Source organism: Anabrus simplex, chromosome 1 (genome assembly GCF_040414725.1).
Source record: "Anabrus simplex isolate iqAnaSimp1 chromosome 1, ASM4041472v1, whole genome shotgun sequence".
NCBI classification, from domain to species: domain Eukaryota; kingdom Metazoa; phylum Arthropoda; class Insecta; order Orthoptera; family Tettigoniidae; genus Anabrus; species Anabrus simplex.
In genome coordinates, this window is record NC_090265.1 from 1420742384 (window position 1) to 1420762576 (window position 20193).

General features: G+C 40.4%; 1 protein-coding gene across 1 annotated transcript in view; it reads right to left on the reverse strand.

Moving 5' to 3' along the window:
- Nucleotides 1–19676, reverse strand: part of LOC136879108 (uncharacterized) — a 113757-nt gene extending 94081 nt beyond the window's left edge. The window contains exon 1 of the mRNA XM_067152854.2: nt 19246–19676. Coding sequence (XP_067008955.2) covers nt 19246–19660 — 415 coding nt within the window. The 5' untranslated portion in view covers nt 19661–19676. The remainder of the gene's footprint in view (nt 1–19245) is intronic.
- Between the last annotated feature and the right edge of the window lie 517 nt (nt 19677–20193).

Here is a 20193-nt window from a genome sequence, read left to right on the forward strand (position 1 = left end):
TGTAGGAAGTTATATAGATGAGATTTAATATGGGATGGGTAGAGGGAAGGATGAAGAGAATAATCCTAGCATTTGTTTATTGTCATCGGAGTAGTTCCGTATACACAAATAAGCATCTTTTTGAAGAGCTATTGGTAGAGATTAGGATGATGAGGGAGAAGTGTGCAGAAGAAGAGGACATGCTGCTATTTGGAGATTGGAACGCGAGAATAGGAGAACAGAGCCCACTATATAGTAGGGAAGATGGGAGTTGCATGTTGAGAAGTAAAAGAAGTGAGGATAAAACTATAAAGAGTTATGGGGAGAAGCTCTTAGATTTGTGCGCAGTGGGGAATTTATATATTCTGAATGGAGGGTGATAGTACAGGGAAATTGACCTATGTTTCAGAGCAAGGGGGTAGCGTGATAGATATAGTTTTAAGCTCGGAGGGAGTGTTAGGGGATATTATAAGGATAAAAATAGGAGACTGGATTGAATCACACCATTTCCCAGTGTGGGTTCTGTTAAAAAGGGGAAGGAGAAGAATATAAGGAAAGAAGTTAAGATGAAGGACGAACTAGGGGGAGGGTATAATAAGTACAAATGAACAGAGAAAGTGAAGAGGGATTGGGACAGGGTAGCAAAAGAAGAAATACATTTACTGAAATATGGGTGGGAAAGGGCATTAGAGGAGAATAATATTGATAAAGCCTTGGAATTGCTGCTACATCCAATAAAGATGTTAGCTCAGATAGATAATGGTGAAAGAAGAAAAAAAGAAAGAGGGAGAAGAATGGTTTAATATAGAGTGTGAAGGTATACGAAAGAGGGTGCTGGAAGCATTAGGGAAATATAGGAAAAAAAGGTGGGAGCTTAGAAAAAGAGGTTTCTTTGTAAGTTAAGGAAAAATTACAAAAAGAAAATTTGTGAGGTAAAAGAGGCGCAGTTAGAGGAACAGACTGAAACCATAAATAAAGAATGTAAGTTGAACAACACTAAGAAAGTTTGGGGAAGGATAAATAGAATAATTAAGGATGGTAGGAGTCTAGAGAAATCGAATATTGAGGATCTACAGAGGGTAAGCTACTTTAGGGAATTACTTGGAGGGAAGGAGGGGAGGTATGGTTGAGTGAGACAAGGGACAAAGCAATTTGGAGGAATAGAAGAGTGGCAAGTTATGAACTAGACAAGGAAATCACAAGAGAAGAAACTTTGGGAGTGATAAGAAGAATTAGGGGCAGGGCGGAGGGGAGTTGCAATGGTATCAATAATAAGTTTTGGAAAGAAATTAGCAAAAATGGGACAATTAGAGGGCATAGTTAAACTATTCAATAAGATCTTTGATGGGGGGAAGTACCCTAGGGAGTGGGAGACAGGAATTGCATGTCCAATATATAAAGAAAAGGGTAGCAAAGACAGTATGAATAGTTATAGGGGAATTTCTCTGTTCAATTCCTTAAGTAAAATTTATACATGGGTATCAGCGAACAGGTTAAGTGAATTGGCTGAAAGAAACGAAGTACTGTCAGATTTCCAAGGGGGATTTAGAAAAAAGAAAAGAACAGTGGACAATATAATGATAGTGAGGACGGTTTTGGAGAAGTATATGAGCTCGTCAAGAGGTAAGGTGTATGTAGCGGCAATTGACTTTGAAAAGACGTTCGATAAGGTCAATAGAGGGACTCTATTAGAGAAATTGGGTAGGTTCGGGGTGTCGGAAAAGAGGGTAAGGGCAGTGGAGGCGATATATAAAGTGGTTAGGTGTTGTGTACAATTGGGTGACGATAGGTTGAGCAGACCACTAGAGTCCAGGGTGGGTTTAAAGCAAAGGTGTAAATTAACGACATCTTGGGGTGACAATTGGGCCGTACTGGTGATTAATGGGATGGAGATACTAAGTTTGAATTTTGCTGAAAATGTGATGTTGATGATAATTTCAACAGGGATGCAGAGGAGCTTAAATACAGTGTCGGATTTTGCAAAGAAATGGGCCTTGAAAATTAACGGGAACAAATCAAAAGTGCTAGTAGCCCAGTTACACAAAGGAAGGAAGGAGGAGGGGAAATGGATCATGCAGGGAGAAAGGTTGGAACAAGTAAGTATAATGGAATATTTAGGAATCATTATTAACAGAAAAGGGACTTGTGATGATCAGATATGGCGTGCGGGAAGCAAAGGGATGGCCGCCCTTGTCTCAGTCAAAATCTTGCTGGCTAAATTTCCGGATATTAGTTATAAAACTTTGAGGTTGGTTTTAAGATTGGTGGTTTTTGGTAGGGTAATGTATGGGGCTGAAATTTGTGGGGTGGATGAGAAAAGAATAGAATTAAGACAAATTATTATTAATTTCGGTAAGTTGGTGATATGGCTCCCGCAGTGCACAGCTAATGCAGGGGTGGAATTACTATGTGGGGAAGACTTGGAATTTGAGTGTGTGAGACGAATAGTGAAATATTGGGTGATTTTGAAAAGACAAGATGGCGGGAGGGTGCTACAAGCAGCGTACGAACAACAACTGAAGAATATGTATAAGGGATGATGGCTAGTCAAAATTAAAAGATATTTGGGGATGATAGGATTAGGGCACATGTGGGGCGAGGTCTGGACGAAGACAGAAGCCAGAGGGCTGAGGGTGCTTTTGAGGAGGATTAGAGACATTCATAGGCAGAAATTATTGGAGGAAAGTAGACTAAGAAGTCCGCTGAATGTTTTTATTAAAGTAGAGGAAGTAACAGGGATAAATATTAGATACGTTGACAGGTTAAATAGGGGTAGGTTGATATGGTGGCTGATGAGACTACATAAGAAAAAGGGTTGGTTAAAAGAGAGGGACAAGACAGTTTGTATACTATGTGGGGCAGTGAATGACAATTTTCACTTATTAGGTGACTGTGAAGAAACAACTAAGATAAGAAATAGATTATTGAGTGCCGAACATTGGAAACTATTGGGAAAAGGGGATGAGCAGTCTATTTTAAGGTGGATTATCAAGCAGTGGGAAGATGGGGCCAAGTTGAACAGGTATCTATGTGCGGTAAATAAGTCCTTTGAGAGCAAGATGAAAGAGGGAGAGTAATAGGGTTGATACGGGGGTATGTGTTTGGAACGGAGATGTGTGTTTATGGGAAGCTTGTTTAATAATTCGATGATATGCAGTGGATGGAGATTGTATGATAAATTTAATGGTGAGTGGAGTACTGGTGATGGGTACATAGTTGAGTTGGTGAGTTGGGTAAATAATGTGTTATTTTGCAAAGGCAGAGGCCTTATTGTTTGTGATATGGCAGGATGGAATGTAATTGCTGACTATCATTGTTTTGGAATTGAACAGGAGTAGGTCAGGGAACAATGAATGTGATGCAAGTTGCTGCGTGCATAAGAACACATGATGAGTGTGCTGAAACGAGAAGTCAGTGACTCCTGCAGCAAAAAGATCTTGTATCGGATTTATCTAGTATGTTAGGAAGGGGAAGGGCTAGATTAGTCTTATTAATGGTAGCTAATGAGTAGTTAGTTCAGGTAGCCAATTAGTATATAGATCTTCAGTTTAGGATTATTAGTAGATTATTATTATTATTTTCTTTTTTTATTATTATTATTGCTATTATTATACTTTTAGATTTGGACAGGTGCAGTTTTCTCACGATTTATGTACAGTAAGTGATAGTAAGGAGTAGTTGGTAAGAGAGAGTAGGACATTCCCGGAAGAGGAGGGGGTAAGACGGGCCTAACCCTTAGAAATAAAAGAGAGATAAATATGGAACGAGGAGGAGAGAGGCGGGGTACAGTAGGAGAGTAGTTACAGCCCCACAAGGTCGACCGCTAATGGAATGGTGAGAAAGCTGCACTGTCATCTGGTAGGGACGGTTGGGGGCATCTTATGGGGCCCACGGATAGGGCCGGTCGTGTCATCATGGGAGAGCATCTTTTTCTCACCAGGGAAAAGATGAAAGAGGGATATGTCAGGATGGAATGTAATTGCTGACTATCGTTGTTTTGGAATTGAATGGGAGTAGGTCAGGGAACAATGAATGTGACGCAAGTTGCGGCGTGCATAAGGACAGCAGCAGTTTTTTTTTTTAATCCAGCGGGGTCAATGAACGTGGCATGTAGGGACTGATGATGACTACCGTGGTGATTCTCCCTAGGGAGTGTCACGTTTCCGGAGTATCTGATGGACCTCAGGGCATGCCCTAAGAGTCTCGTGTTGTAGTTTTTCTTTGTTCCTTTTTCCTGTTTTTGTAAGTTTTTTTTATTGTGAAAATGTATTTGGGGCTGAACGCCTGTTATGTTCAAGAATAAATACAAATACAAAATATGATTGACATAACCGTTCAGTTTAAAGGAAGCTTCATCCATCCAAAGAATGTGATTTGGAAATTTGTGTTCTGCCTCACAGTGTATTACAAACTATTCAGAAAATTAAACTTGCCTGTTGAAGTAATTTTCTGTCAAAATTTTCCACACTGCTGCATGGAATATTAGACTCAGCAGATCTCCTATGAACAGATTTCTTAACCCTTTCACTCTGGCGAGGCGAGAACAGTGGCATGATCCTGTGGACGCGAGCAGTTAGTGGCTTACCGAGCCCGCTGTACGGGATACGTACTTGTCTCTCTCCACTCTCCTGTCTGCATATGGCTGGCAATGTGAGGAGAGAACAGGAAGAGGTTAAATGTATTTTATTTTAGTTTTAACGCTGAACTCCACCTGCAGCCACCTTCTGAGAAAAGTATCTATTAGTCTCCTCACACAGAACAGTTATGATACTCGTGTTAAACAACAGCCGAAAGAATCTTAACATGCTAGCATTGTCCACCAAATTTTTCAGTCTGGAATTAGCTGTGTCAAAATTATGTTTCTTTGGATTCAAGTACTTCTTTTTTTTCCAATTTAGTTTTATGCTCAGTGATTTAGACACCTGGTCTTCAACCTCACTACCTTCATCTTCAGTCGAACCGTCAAAGTAGGCGACCTTTTAGATGATGAAGCGGTAACTGAAGTAGCAAACGTGCCTGAAGTAGAAAGTGTGATTGAAATCATTCTGCCACCAGAATCATATGATAAATCACTATCATCATCATCATCTTCTTCAAAGTCACTACCCAATATGAGGGCAAGAGCTTCCTCTGCAGTATATCTTTCCTCTGTCATCAGGCCTTTCACAATTTAAAAGCGAAGCAACTAGGCGCGAAGTGAGTAGCATACCAGACACATTGCTTTCGTCTTCGAATTGGTTAATCCTTTCATCTGGTGATCTTAGCCATAACTATGGACTCCCAAGTCAGCCACAAGAGACTTTCAAGGCCAAACTTCCTCCGCAGTCTATCGTAGTGAAACGAACAACAGCCGAAAGACTTGCGACCTCTAGAGCAGTTGACCGGCTATGAGGCACAGCTCCAGCACGTCTGCTACAGCAGTCCACTGGGTGTGTGACACAGTGAAAGGGTTAAAGCTCTGAGCAACTGATTCAGCAATCGCTGTTATGTTATCACTTGTAGCAGTTTTGGGTCTCCCACTTCTTGGTAAATTGAGTATGCTCCTAGTAGCCTCACATCATTGATTTAAGTTGTAAATAGCTTGCATGGATGGTGCTGGAGTTTGAGAAAATTTCTCAACAAGTAGCTGAACAACTTTATTATTATTATTCTTGTTAGTCTTCCAGTAACATTGTAAGGCAAAAACCTGTTGTTCCCTTGTAAATTTATGATTCATAGCTAATACTCAACACAACACAATCAACAATGCAATCAGCTGGTAACAATTGCTTCTAATGTACTGCAGCAACCATTAGCATTATCATCATCGTTGGCTCCTACTCGTTTCCGAGTATACAAATTCTCCTACTTACAATCCACTAGCACTCAATGCTTTTATGTTTGTACTTTTGAAGACTGAACAAGGCAATTGTAGCATGAAACATGCGTCCACACAGACTATACTCAATAGATGGGGGAGGACGAGGTTGCATCTGATGGAGTACGCATGCCTGCTACACTCTTGTTCAAAAAGTTCAACAGCAGTAGAGGTGATTTAGTGCCAAAATGAGTTATCCGTGGCAAGTATGTGCCAGGTTTGAGGGTTGATGTCTGCTACCTTCATGGATTGTTTAAGCTGGTCTTAACCCTTTGGCACTCAGCCTACAAGCAGGGGTTAGCTCGAAGACACTCAAACTAATTTTTGTGATTTTTCAAAGCAAATTACAAAAATTCAACACGTAAACAGTTTAACACACATTAAAATAAAATAAATCACACTAATACAGGAAACTATGAGCATTTCAGAAATGAATATACCTAGGACGTATTGTTATTATTAAAGCCCTAATAAATGATTAAATTTCGAAAGTAAATTTAAAAAAAATTAATTATGGTTTTCAATGTCAGAAAAATAAGACATTATTGTGTCTTCCTTTTTTACTCTTAGACGTGAAAGAAAGAACATTTAATTCTGAATAATTTGATATCAATATGATGTGTGTGCTGCAATTCACTCATGAAGCATGGCACAAAGTTATTCAGTGTACATGTAACGGTCATCGAAGTCAGGTCCTCGGGGTCCGATGAACGGTGAGCAGCTGTGACTGTGTCATTTCCCACATAATGAGAATCACTTTCGGCAAAAGAAGCTCATTATTACTGTCTAAATAATCTGAACATTCAAGGATATTGGCCTTGTTCGGCCTTGAATATGGCCTAGCCATTACGATAAAAAGATGACGCAAGCACATGCAACAACAGAGTTATGAAGAGGAGTAAAATTGTAGTTTACGAAGTACATCGAACACACGATATACCAAAGAAATGAAATAAACTCTAAACAAAACTCATAGCAAGATCAACTTCTTGTATTCATTAGCCAACCAAAACAGATCCATGCAATAACAACTTCAAATAACCACAACATAAACATTTACGGTCAGCAGATTTCATTTGTCGAAAATAAAAATATTTTGTAGGGCTGGTGGATATATCTGTTGAGTAAAACACAAATTCAACGCTTTAAGGTACCGTCACGATCAACTGTTATGATTTAACAGTCACGCAAATGACCAAAATCCGTAAATAGGACAGAGCCGATGTATCGGCGCCGTGAGCTTTCTCGCCATAACCTCTCATGCCGACAGATCGGCGCGCTGAGTGCGAAAGGGTTTATAATACAGTGGAACCTTGGATTGTGAGCATAATTCATTCTGGCAACATGCTCATAATCCAAATCGCTCATATATCAAAGCAATTTTTCCCATAAGAAACTATTGAAACTCGGATGATTCGTCCACAACACAAAAACATTTATTCGCATAACATTTCTAAAACAAAATATAACGTAAAACAATTAAACTGCACTTTACCTTAATAGAATCATTGTTGGTGTGAGGGAGACGAGAGATGACATGAGAAGAGTTACTGTGTAGCACGAATTTCATTAACGGAATCGGTTGGCTTATTGGAAGTGTTTTCTTTTCGTGCAACTTTAACGAGGAACCTGTCCAATGACTGTTGCTTTTGCCTCTTTTTGAGGATTTCATGAAAATGTGACATTGCATTGTCATTGAACAGATTCTTCCACTGTAATCATCTCCTTCTTCTGACCGAATTCCTTTTTAGCCTTCTTTTCATTCACAGGGCCCATCGTTGGAGAACAGTTATATCACAGATGACAGAAACAAAACATGCACACTCGTACGGTGTTGACTATGCGAGCGAGGCACGCCAACTATAGTCCAGCGCGGGAAATGATTACACACACTTTCCCAGGAAAGAGAGTGGCAGGGGGAGGGGAAAACAAAGGCACAGGGGAGGTGGAAACGTACGTACACGTGACGCTCGTATTGTGAAACCTCACTCGCTTATCAAGTCACAATTTATTTTAAATATTTGCAAAACACGCGTAGACCAAGTTACTCGCAATCCGAGGTTCCACTGTACTTCAAAGAGGCACCACGGGGTCTTGTGCCTAAGGAAAGTTCACCATAAATGAATTAGCGAGGAAGCCTGGTGTTGCTCATATGGCACATACTGTATGCCAAATCCACCAAAGCTAATGGCTACTGATAGAGGCTCCTACACTCTTCATGCATGCTTTCTCAAGAGCCGCATAATTGGAGACATGGTTCTCCCATTTGATATATGAGATTGAACAAAGTTTCTTGATATTACAGTGGTACAGGGTCCAGGTTTCCCATCCGTAGAGTAATGATGTGATGATGACTGCTTTATACGCCATGAGTTTGGTATGAACCATCAAGTCTTTATTCTTAAATACCCACTTGGCTAGCTGACCAAATGCCAGATGAGCAGCACAGAGTCTATTTTCTACATCCTCTTCTGAGGTGCATTGTTTATATAAGATGATCCCAAGGTATCAGAAGTGATCTACCTGTTCCAGAATGACATCTGAAACAGAGAAATTGAACTCTGCAAGGCTAGTCCCTGTGGCAGAGTGGGAAAAGTTCTTGCTTTTTTTATGCATTGATGGTGAGGCCAAAATGATCAAATGCACTCTTGAAATGACTGATTAACTGATGCAGGTCTCAGGGGTAAGAGCAGGTGATGCAATATTATCAGCATACTGCAGTTAAGTTATTCTGGTCATATGAGTTAAGCAACGTGAATGAAGTCTCATCAAGTTGAAGAGACTTCCATCAAGATGATACCTTAAATCAATGCCAGAGGTGCTGGTACATGATGAATCACAAAGCATACCAGCCATGTACAGAGCAAAGAGCATTGGGGCAAGTAAACACTCTTGCTTCAGTCCATGTGTGACAGAAAAAGCATCAGAGATATTTTTCTGATGGAGAACCTGACCAGACATACCATAATGGAGGGCTCAAACCAGGCCAACACAGTGTTTAGGGCAACTGAAACATCTCTCAACACTGCCTACTTAGCAGTTTTCACAACGGAGTCAAAGGGCTTTTCCAGATCATAAAACACTGAGCAGAAAAGTTGCTATTGTTCTCTGCATTTTTCTTGGAGTTGCTTTGCACAAAAGATCATGTCAATTGTGCCTCTTGAGGCATGGAAACTACGCTCGACGGGAGAATCCTCTCAATGACAACCTGAAGATGAATAAGTAGAATCCTTGCAAGAAGTTTGCCAGCTATGGACAGCAGAGAGATACCGCAATAGTTGACACTTATACTGAGAACACAAAATGTGTGTTGTCTCCCGTCACAAAAATGTTCAAACAAAAGTAAAAAATCAAGTGTCCAAAAGAGCCAACTTATTCTACCAACTATGTAATCTAGTCTAGGGCAAGGTAGTTCCTTAAAGAGCAAAACAGACAATGTTCAAATCATACCTTCTGCCAATCATGACATATGGCTTGGAGAGTCATATATTAAATACACAAGACATAAGTAAATTACAGGCACATGAAATGAAGTTTCTAAGATCAGTTATACAGAAGTTGTGAAGGGACAGAATCAGGGAAGACTACATCAGAAGAGACATGCAACTGAACTTGACATTAAATGAAACACTGAGAGCTGCACTACCGAAATCATTTGTCCATGTAAAGAAAATGCAGGAGACACAGATTCCCAGGAAGTACTTGAAGAGGATAATGTTGGAATAAAGACCAGTCAGACATCCCAGAAGGAAGGGGCTGAATCAAATTAAAGATCTAAAAGAAAAAGAGAGACATTGGAAGGTGTAATGAGAGAAGTAGTTTATAAAGACTGATACAGATGGAGGCATATCATCACACAAATCATACCCAGCCTGCTCCAAGGATCAACAGATATAGATGACAGATGATGATGATGATGATGATGATGATAATAAATTCTTGAATATGATGAAAGCCAGTGACCGGGTTGAGGCACTATAAAACCCTCAGATACCACCAACCTCAGTTGGGATCAAACCTTCTGTTTGGATACAGAAGGATGACAAACTGACTATACCATAAGGTCAACAGATATTTCTGCCTGTGGAAGTTAAATAAATGAATGAATTTTACATTGGACAAACCAGTTGAAACTTCAAACAAGGTGCACATAATACATCAAAAGCAGTTGCAATCCAACCAGTGAGGTGAACAGATGTGAAGTGCTGATAGTGAGTTAAGAATGCGTGTGTGCGTGCGTGTTTGTGTGCGAATATAAGAATGGGAGTATTGATCGAACAATACAGGTGCGCTATAGAGAGGCGGTACTGCAGGACAAATACACCCAATATGTCGACAGTTCCCATTAATATAGCACAAGTGGTGTTGACGTCAGTGGTGGTTATAGCTCTTCTAGTGACTGGTGGTATTGAAATGAACCCCAGCCATGGACAATCTTGGGAGGATATTGAAAAGTTAAAGAAGGTGATGAAAGGTGTGTGTCAAGTAGACAAGACCAGGAAAATATTATTAGACCAGAGCAAAGAGCTGAAGGAAATGAAGACCTACCTATAATCAGAGTGGAGCAACATAGAGGTGAGCCTGAATCAATGTAAGTCTAACCTGGAGGAAATTAAGAATCAAATAATGGACTTAGAAGAAAGAGTCAAGAGACTTGAATTGAAGGAGCTATCATGACCCAGGGAGGATATGAAGAGAAATATAGTACTATATGGTTTGGAAGTTTCCACTATGGAGAATGATAAACAAAGTGTTGATTAGGGAAAGTGTAAAAGTAGGCTGTAGTGAGAACGATATTGACGAAGTTTTTAGAATAGGGAAAAACACAGCAAGGTGTCCTGCAAAAGTGTATATGGTATAGAGTCCAAAGGTGTGCAGAGTTTTGGAAAATGTGAAAAACATGAAAGGGACTAAAATAAAGATCAGAAAGGAACTGGGTTCGGAAGAGATGGAATATATGGGAACACTACACCTTCACTTAAACAGAGCATGCAATTCAGGCCTCACATCCATAGTAATAGACTAATGGTAAGAGGAGATTCGTGAAGAAATCTTGGTCTGTCCAACATCTAAGGGATAAGGAAGGACGTTCTGATGAGTCAGCAGTGAGTAGCAAGGTCAACTCTAGGACGATGGTTGATGACCTAACAGAAACAGACAGCAATGAGGAAGTGGCAGCATTGACATGCGTGGAGAGCTGGCCTTGCCCCATCAGCAGAGTGTGAAAGGAAAGGAAAAAAGGAAGCAGATGAAGGTACCATTAAACTTGAAAGACTTGTGGGGTAAAAAGGGGACACGGAGTGAAGGTAGAGACAGGGATACAGAGGATGACAATTAGCTGCACAAGTGGTATCATACAGCTAGAAAGAACATGAGTCATTCATAGCAAGGCTGTGAGTAGGGTAGATACTCAGTCACGTAAATAACTACAGTGAGTTTCTCTCACCAGTTGGCCGGCAGATGCGCCCAGCTAATCTGCCTCCCGTTGGCTCATCACATTCCATTACACAGTGCAGTGACAGCACAGGAATGCCTGCACTTCGCAGTTCAGGTTCGTGCTTAGATCGTGCATTAAGTATGATCTGTCGCTCCAACTGTTCTCGAGTTGTGAAGTGTTACTTTGGGGTATAATTCTCATAATGCCTCCACATGTGTTCACAGTAGAGGAAAGGGCATTTATGTATGATAATTATGTGAAAACAGAATCTTGCAGGGATGTTGTTAGGCAATTAGTAACACAATTTCCATGTGTATGCCCTTTACATAGAGTTACCAGACAGAAACTTGTAAATAAATTGAGAGAAACTGGTTCTTTTCTCGATAAGAAGCGAAGTGTTAAAAAACGTGTACTTAATGAGGTAAAAGTAAATGAAATCGCAGAAAGATTAGAACATACACCTACAAAATCCCTAAGATAACTTGGACATGAAACTGTGGTTTCAAAGAGCTCAGCATGGCTGGCTACGAAAATGTTAAAATTGAAACCAAAAAAGGTAACTGTAGTACACGAACTACTTCCACGTGATCATGATAAGCAGGTACATTTTTGTAATTGGATGTTGCAAAACGTTCATGATGAAATAATTGATCCACGCTTAATATTTTTCTCTGACGAAGCATGGTTCCATTTACACAGGTATGTTTTGATGCAGAATAACAGATATTGGAGTACAGAAAAACCCGATCGCATATACAAAATTCGTTTACATGATGAACGGATCGGAGTATGGTGCACAGTGAATGGATATGGAATTATAGGACCTATCTTTTTTCAGGGCACAATTAATGCACAAAGATACAGGGATAATATACTCAAATTATTTTTTGATGAACTGAGTGACACTGACTGTCAAAATATATATATTCAGCCACTGCGCATATAGCTAATGCCACATTAAATTTAATTGAGGGCATTTTTGAAGACCATGTTATTAGTACAGACTTACGGCCATCATGGTCCCCAAATTTAACTGTTTGTGACTTTTATTAATGGGGGAGCTTAAAAAATAAAGTGTATGCAAGAAACCCTCACGCGATGGACTAACTGAAAGAACATATCTGGAGGAAAATAGCCTCAATTACAGAAGACAAACTTATATGTGTGAATTGGAATTTCCTAAGACGATGCCAGTAATCTATGGATGCAGGAGGAGAACATTTCCAACATCTCCTGTCATAAGGTATGAGCTTATTTTCTTAATTCTTAATATTGTTATCTCATGTCATGCACGGATAAAGTGAGTGAAGTGCTGTCCTTGCTGCTGTGCCGCGGGGTGGGGAGTGATGAGTCAATGGGAAGCAGATAAGTTGGGCGCGCCTGCTGGTCAGCCGATGAGAGAAACTCACTGTAGTATGGAACATAGACTGTGTAAATATAGAGGGTGTATCGAATAAACTAGGAAATAATGAGGTGAGGGAATTAATGTCTGAGAATGAGATTATGGTGATTATAGAAACATGGCTCCCAACAGGATGTGAACCATAGACACTGAGTTATAACATCTGGAGTAAAACAAAACAGAAGAGGGCATGTAAGGGTCGTTATCCTGGGGGTATATTAGTGTGTGTAAAAGATGCAATATCGAAATGGGTACAGCTAGCAGAATCAGCCTTTGAGGAAGTAGTCTGGGTGAGGATAATTAAGAGGGAGGGGGGAGAGAGGGAATTAATTATAGGATTTTGTAAAAACCATCCATAGTGATGAAAAGAAAAATTTATTTGATGACCTCATCAGGAAAATAAATAAAATAAAACTAGAGAATGAAGAAGCAGGGATAATTATAATGGGAGGTTTTAATGCAAGGGTGGGTGAGAAAAATCTGTGTACGGTAGAGAAACATACTAGTTAATAATATATGGAAGGAAGTCAAGACAAAGAATGTACGGTAATAAGAATGGAGAGAAGCTATTAGAAATGTGTGCAATAGAGAGGAACTATACATACTAAATGGTTGGTGGCCAGGAGATGAAACAGGGAATTTAACTTACACTGACTGACAGAGCAAATGCAACACCAAGAAGGAGTGGTCAGAACTTCATGCCAATTGCAGGGTAGACTGACGTCACTGAGGTATGCTCATGATGTGAAATGCGCCGCTGTGCTGCGCACGTAGCGAACGATAAATGGGACACGGCGTTGGCGAATGGCCCACTTCGTACCGTGATTTCTCAGCCGACAGTCATTGTAGAACGTGTTGTCGTGTGCCACAGGACACGTGTATAGCTAAGAATGCCAGGCCGCCGTCAACGGAGGCATTTCCAGCAGACAGACGACTTTACGAGGGGTATGGTGATCGGGCTGAGAAGGGCAGGTTGGTAGCTTCGTCAAATCGCAGCCGATACCCATAGGGATGTGTCCACGGTGCAGCGCCTGTGGCGAAGTTGGTTGGCGCAGGGTCATGTGGCACGTGCGAGGGGTCCAGGCGCAGCCCGAGTGACGTCAGCACGCGAGGATCGGCGCATCTGCCGCCAAGCGGTGGCAGCCCCGCACGCCACGTCAACCGCCATTCTTCAGCATGTGCAAGACACCCTGGCTGTTCCAATATCGACCAGAACAATTTCCCGTCGATTGGTTGAAGGAGGCCTGCACTCCCGGCGTCCGCTCAGAAGACTACCATTGACTCCACAGCATAGACGTGCACGCCTGGCATGGTGCCGGGCTAGAGCGACTTGGATGAGGGAATGGCGGAACGTCGTGTTCTCCGATGAGTCACGCTTCTGTTCTGTCAGTGATAGTCACCGCAGACGAGTGTGGCGTCGGCGTGGAGAAAGGTCAAATCCGGCAGTAACTGTGGAGCGCCCTACCGCTAGACAACGCGGCATCATGGTTTGGGGCGCTATTGCGTATGATTCCACGTCACCTCTAGTGCGTATTCAAGGCACGTTAAATGCCCACCGCTACGTGCAGCATGTGCTGCGGCCGGTGGCACTCCCGTACCTTCAGGGGCTGCCCAGTGCTCTGTTTCAGCAGGATAATGCCCGCCCACACACTGCTCGCATCTCCCAACAGGCTCTACGAGGTGTACAGATGCTTCCGTGGCCAGCGTACTCTCCGGATCTCTCACCAATCGAACACGTGTGGGATCTCATTGGACGCCGTTTGCAAACTCTGCCCCAGCCTCGTACGGATGACCAACTGTGGCAAATGGTTGACAGAGAATGGAGAACCATCCCTCAGGACACCATCCGCACTCTTATTGACTCTGTACCTTGACGTGTTTCTGCGTGCATCGCCGCTCGCAGTTGTCCTACATCCTACTGAGTCGATGCCATGCGCATTGTGTAACCTGCATATCGGTTTGAAATAAACATCAATTATTCATCCGTGCCGTCTCTGTTTTTTCCCCAACTTTCATCCCTTTCGAACCACTCCTCCTTGGTGTTGCATTGTCACTGTCAGTCAGTGTATATTGTGGACTCAAGAGGGAGTACAATACATTTAGTTGTAGCTTCTAGGGAGGCATTAATTACTTTAAAGACATTAAGGTAAAGAACTGGGCAGCATCTCATCATTTCCCTGTTGTTTTTAAGTTGCAGAGAATTGAATGAAAACCGAAGGAAAAGCAACAGTGTACTACTGTACAGAAACAGTTGGTAAGATATAGATGGAGAGATGAATATAGAGACGAATTTAAGTATATTTCAGAGGAGAAAATGAATTTTCTTTTTAAGAGGAGAAACATTTGAAATCTCAAAGACAGTTATTGAAAACATGTTAAAACATAATAATAACACTGATAAAGCAATAAAAATGGTGGAGAGAGAATTAGTAATAGCTGGTAGCAAAATGGTTGTAAGAGAAGGAGAAATAATCAAAATTCTTGATAGAACAATGAATGTAGGAGAAAGAAATGTGAAGTGATAATGGCCCCGAAAAAGTACAGAAATGAGAGATCACAGGAATCAAGGGTAGAATTTAGTAAGGAACAGAGGAAGTACAAAGATATATTAATTGAAAATAGGAAAAATTGGCTGGCAAAAGAAGTACAGTTACTGAATAGATATTGTAAAGGAAATGAAACCAAAAAATATGGAACAGAACAAAATTTGCAAATATAATAAGAGTAATAACCAAGTAAGTATAAGTAATAATGAATGCATAGAGCATTTCAAGGATCATTTGTGGGTTAAGATAAATGGAAATTGAGGGGAAAATGAGATTGACACACTTAGAATTACAATTTAGAGTTTGGGTGTAAATAGTCATCATCATCATCATCATCATCATCATCATCATCATCCTAAACCATCTCCAGTTTCCTAGGTGTGGTATATGAGCCTTCTCCATCTCATCCTGTCCTTGTACCATTCTTCCTCCACCAACTTGTCCCAATCATGACCTCTCAGCAGTACATTGCTCTTAACTAAATCTATCCATTTCCTTCGTGGCCTTCCCACGGGTCGTCTTCCTTCTACCTTTCTGTCAAATTCCTTCCTTGCAGTTCTGTTTACTGGCATCCTCTTCATGTGACCAAACCACTTCAGTCTTGATATCTGAATCTTATTGAGGAGAGAATCATCTATTCCTTCTTCTTCTCTAATTTTGTCATTCCTAATCTTGTCTTTCCTGGTTTTGTGGATCATAGTGCATAGGAATTTCATTTCAGCTGCCTGAAGTTTGGAATTATCTCTATTGGTCAGTGTTGTGGTTTCGAGACTGTATGTAAGAATTGGTGTATAATAGGACTTGTACAATGTCATTTTTGTTTTCATGGGTATTTGCTCATCCCACAGCAGGTGTCTTACCTGGTGGTAAAATTGTGTTGCCTTATTGATTCGATTGTTCACCTATGTTTTGCTAGGTTGTCATTTGATATAACTCTACCCAAGTATATGAAAACTGGAACGCTGTCCAGTTGAGCTTCATTTAACATGACTATTGGTTCTGCTCCTTCCCCATACACTTTCATCACCACCGTCTTGGTCTTGCTGATGTTTAAACCATATTTCTTAAACTCCTCATTCCAGTGTAAATAGTGAATATAATATTTAAGGTAGCAATAGACAAATTAATTTTAACAAGAAAATCAGGAATGTATCAGAATAATTTGGATTGCAATCAATTATTACTCTCTACCCATTTCCTGGCAATTCAGAACTAGGGAATGGGAGTATTCTATTCTGCTCTATTAATACATCAGGGCATTCAAACATAAAACAGAATCTGCATTTGCCAACCAATTAATATGTACAGGACATGAATATGAAGGCATTAATACAAGCAGGGAAATTCTCCACGTCAACTCTAATAGACACCCTTCACAAACACTATAATTTCAAGCATCAATATTCTTAATTTAAATCATGTGCATGGCACAAACACATCATATTATAAAGATGTCTTTCTAATTGTAATGTTGCTAATGGACACAAGACATCAAGTATTCCAGTCCCAAAAGACACTAGATAAAAATCAGTTTTAAGCACTCCTTTCCAAAGATTTAAGCCTGTCATTCATTATTAACATTCCAACACATTAAAAAACCTCTGAGGGACAACATTGTGAGAGTCTGACTGTCTTCAAATCTATTGAAAATGAAAGGATGTTAACAATGAACACTCTGTGAATTAATGGTATAAAGCGTTAGCCTCTAGATCCCAAGAATGTGGGCTCAGGTAGATGGATTTCTGAAGGGTGGTAAAAAGTCCATTTTAACACTCCTTATTGTACAATGTCAGCAGTCAGAAGTGACATATTCAGTGTTTACCCAACAAAATAAATGAAAACTTGGCTATAGATCACCCAACAGAGTTCCACTTTGCTCTGAGAGATTTTTTTTTTTTTTGCTATTTGTTTTACGTTGCACCAACACAGATAGGTCTTATGGTGACTATAGGACAGCAAAGGCCTAGGAATGGGAAGGAAGCGGCCGTGGCCTTAATTAAGGTACAGCCCCAGCATTTTCTTGGTGTGAAAATGGGAAACCACGGAAAACCACTTTCAGGGCTGCCAACAGTGGGGTTCGAACCCACTATCTCCTGGATGCGAGCTCATAGCTGCGCACTCCTAACTGCATGGCCAACTCGCCCGGTTGCTCTGAGAGTAAAACAGCATGTTGAAATATATCTGGAAACAGCCTATATGATGTCAAATTAAAATACAATAATAATAATAATAATAATAATAATAATAACAACACCAGTGTTGCCAGTTCGAGTAGCTCATATGGTAGAGCACTGGCCTTCTGAGCTCAAACTGATTGGTTCGATGCCAACTATACTCAGCACAAAAATTCGAGGAACAGTTTTTAATTCTGTGTAGAATCTTGACATGTGGATTTGTGAATAGAAATGCATGTTGGAGAAGGGACTGCATGCTTTATTTAATTAACAACAACAAAACTATTGCCATGGCATTTAGTCATTTACCAATTTTGTAACACAACAGATGACCTACCACAATCACAGTGTAAAGTTCTTGCTGAACACACTGCATACCCGAGAGACAGTTGCCAAATACCATGTTGCATCTCCCCTAGCTTCAATTACTGCTACACATCTGCATGCAATGCTGTGTATGTAACATTGAAGGACTGTCTGTGGAATGGCGTCTCGCTCCTGAACCAGTACATCACTGAGATCTTTTAATGTTTGTGGAGCATTTTCGGGCTGCCGAATCCATCTCTGCAATAGATCCCATAAGTGCTCCAGTGGATTTACGTTAGGGATCCTTCCAGGCCACTCCATCACAAAGATGTTCAATCAATGGAGATGTTCTCTGGTGTCTCGTGCAGTATGGGTTGTCACATTATCATGCATCAGCAATTAATTAGGCTCTACACCAAGAGGAGCAGGAGTAATATGGTCATTCACAATGTCCCTGATGTACACCGCAGCATTCTGATGGCCAGGTACCACCACACGATCTGTACGATTATCAATCATGATCCCTCCTCACACCATGGCCAATCCACTACCATGTCTGTCCACTTCCTGCATAAGACCTTCAATGAATCTCTGTCCTCATCGTCTCCACTTGCGTTGATAGCTATCTGCTCCATGTAAGGTAAACCTGGACTTGCCTGTAAACATTATCTGATGCCAGCATCTCAGTTGCCAGTGACAATGTTCTTTGGCAAATGCAATACAAGCTCTACGGTATTCCCTAGTGAGGGGGGTTACACGAGCAGGTTTTCTAAAGTGTGTATTATCCTCTCTTAATCGATTGCACAGGGCCTGAACACACAGCTGAACGCCAGAAGCTCTTGTAAGGTCACTTCGCAGTTCCCTGGCACTACTGGAGGGCAGGCGAATCTGTCTTGTTGAGCAGTACTTTTCCGTTAGCGGCCTGGTCCATGGCATCTAACATACTCTCCTGTCTCCACATAACAATGTCAGAGTCTGAGCACAATGAATGGAGATGCTCTGAGGTCATTAACGACATACTGCATTGTTCTCCCTTCTTGACATAGGGCAATAGCTTGAGGCACTTCTGCTTCACTTAGATACCTCATGCTGACTGTGTCATACTTGAATAATGCATATCAGTATCACAAATAGTGTGGTGAGAGTGGCTCGTGTACTGTGGACTACTTAGTATTGAGACCCCAGGGTAACCTCTACACAATTAAACCACTGTGACTGCATTACTATGCTGTGTAGCAATTTGTATAAACCTGTACATGTTTCATGCTCCATGATATAAACTTTTACAGCTTGTCAAATATGTGTTCCCCTAATTTATGTGCCGAGTGTAGTCCGATGGTATTTGAAAATGTTCAAATACATCACCCTCGTGTCGGTAGATTTACTGGCATATAAAAGATCTTCTTCAGGACAAAATAATGGCACATTGGTGCCTCTGAAAACTATAAAAGTAGTTTGTGGGACATACCATCAATTCATTTATCATTATAATATTCCTAGGATTACACATCACTTATTAAACTATGTCTGGTTTTGTTTCTTACCTATATAATTATAAAGCCTTTCTTTAAGTTGCTGGAGATACTTCATTTTGCCTTTCACTGTATGTGGAGTTTTCTGAAGTAATGTGTTGTGTACTGTCTTTAACATACTAACAGGAAGTTCACTGAAATATGATCTTGTTGTAGATCTATTTATCCCTTCCAAAGTCAACAAAGTTAAATCATGAGCTTTATCTACACTGACAAATGATAAATCAGAAAGATGAGATTTCTTTTCAGGTGATGTCATGAACTGCAAATTTTGAATTTCAGGAACTGAAACATTCATACTTTGCATCTGCAGTGTTTGATCTTCATGTGAATCATTCAGAGAAAATGGTTTTGTAGTCAGAGATGTTGCATTAGGAGCCATCACAGAAACTTGAACCCAGTCACCTTTAGTGTGCAATGGAACCATACTCCATATTAGGCAGAGAAGAAGAAACATCTTTGGTTCCCCTGAAAAGTAAAAGAGTTAGCTTCAAAATTCACAAGAAAATGTTAGATAATTATTTCTTAAAATGCTTGCTTTAAAACACATTTGGTGTGGTGTTACAGTACCACTACTAAAGAAGTTTACAATCACAATTTCAATCTGATGGTTATTCATCAAATCTAAATTATGATTACAGACAGAATTTAAATGGAATTCATTTTTTAAATGTCAACCCAGAATATGAAATAAATAAAACATTGTTGATAACAGTGTTTCTCTCAAAAAATTATGGAGTTTTAAATTTCCCCTTTTACTCCTCTTCTAGTCAACTCTTTTTTGTTGTTGTAATATTCCGCTTTTGATCCCTTTTATATAGTGTTTTGAAAGATTTGATCATCTTTTCATATTTGAGACAGAAAATACACATCATTATTTTACACTGATGTACCGCTGTGGGTACATGCCTTCTTCCTTACTTATCCCAATTAGTGTTGGGCATTTCTAGTACAATCTGT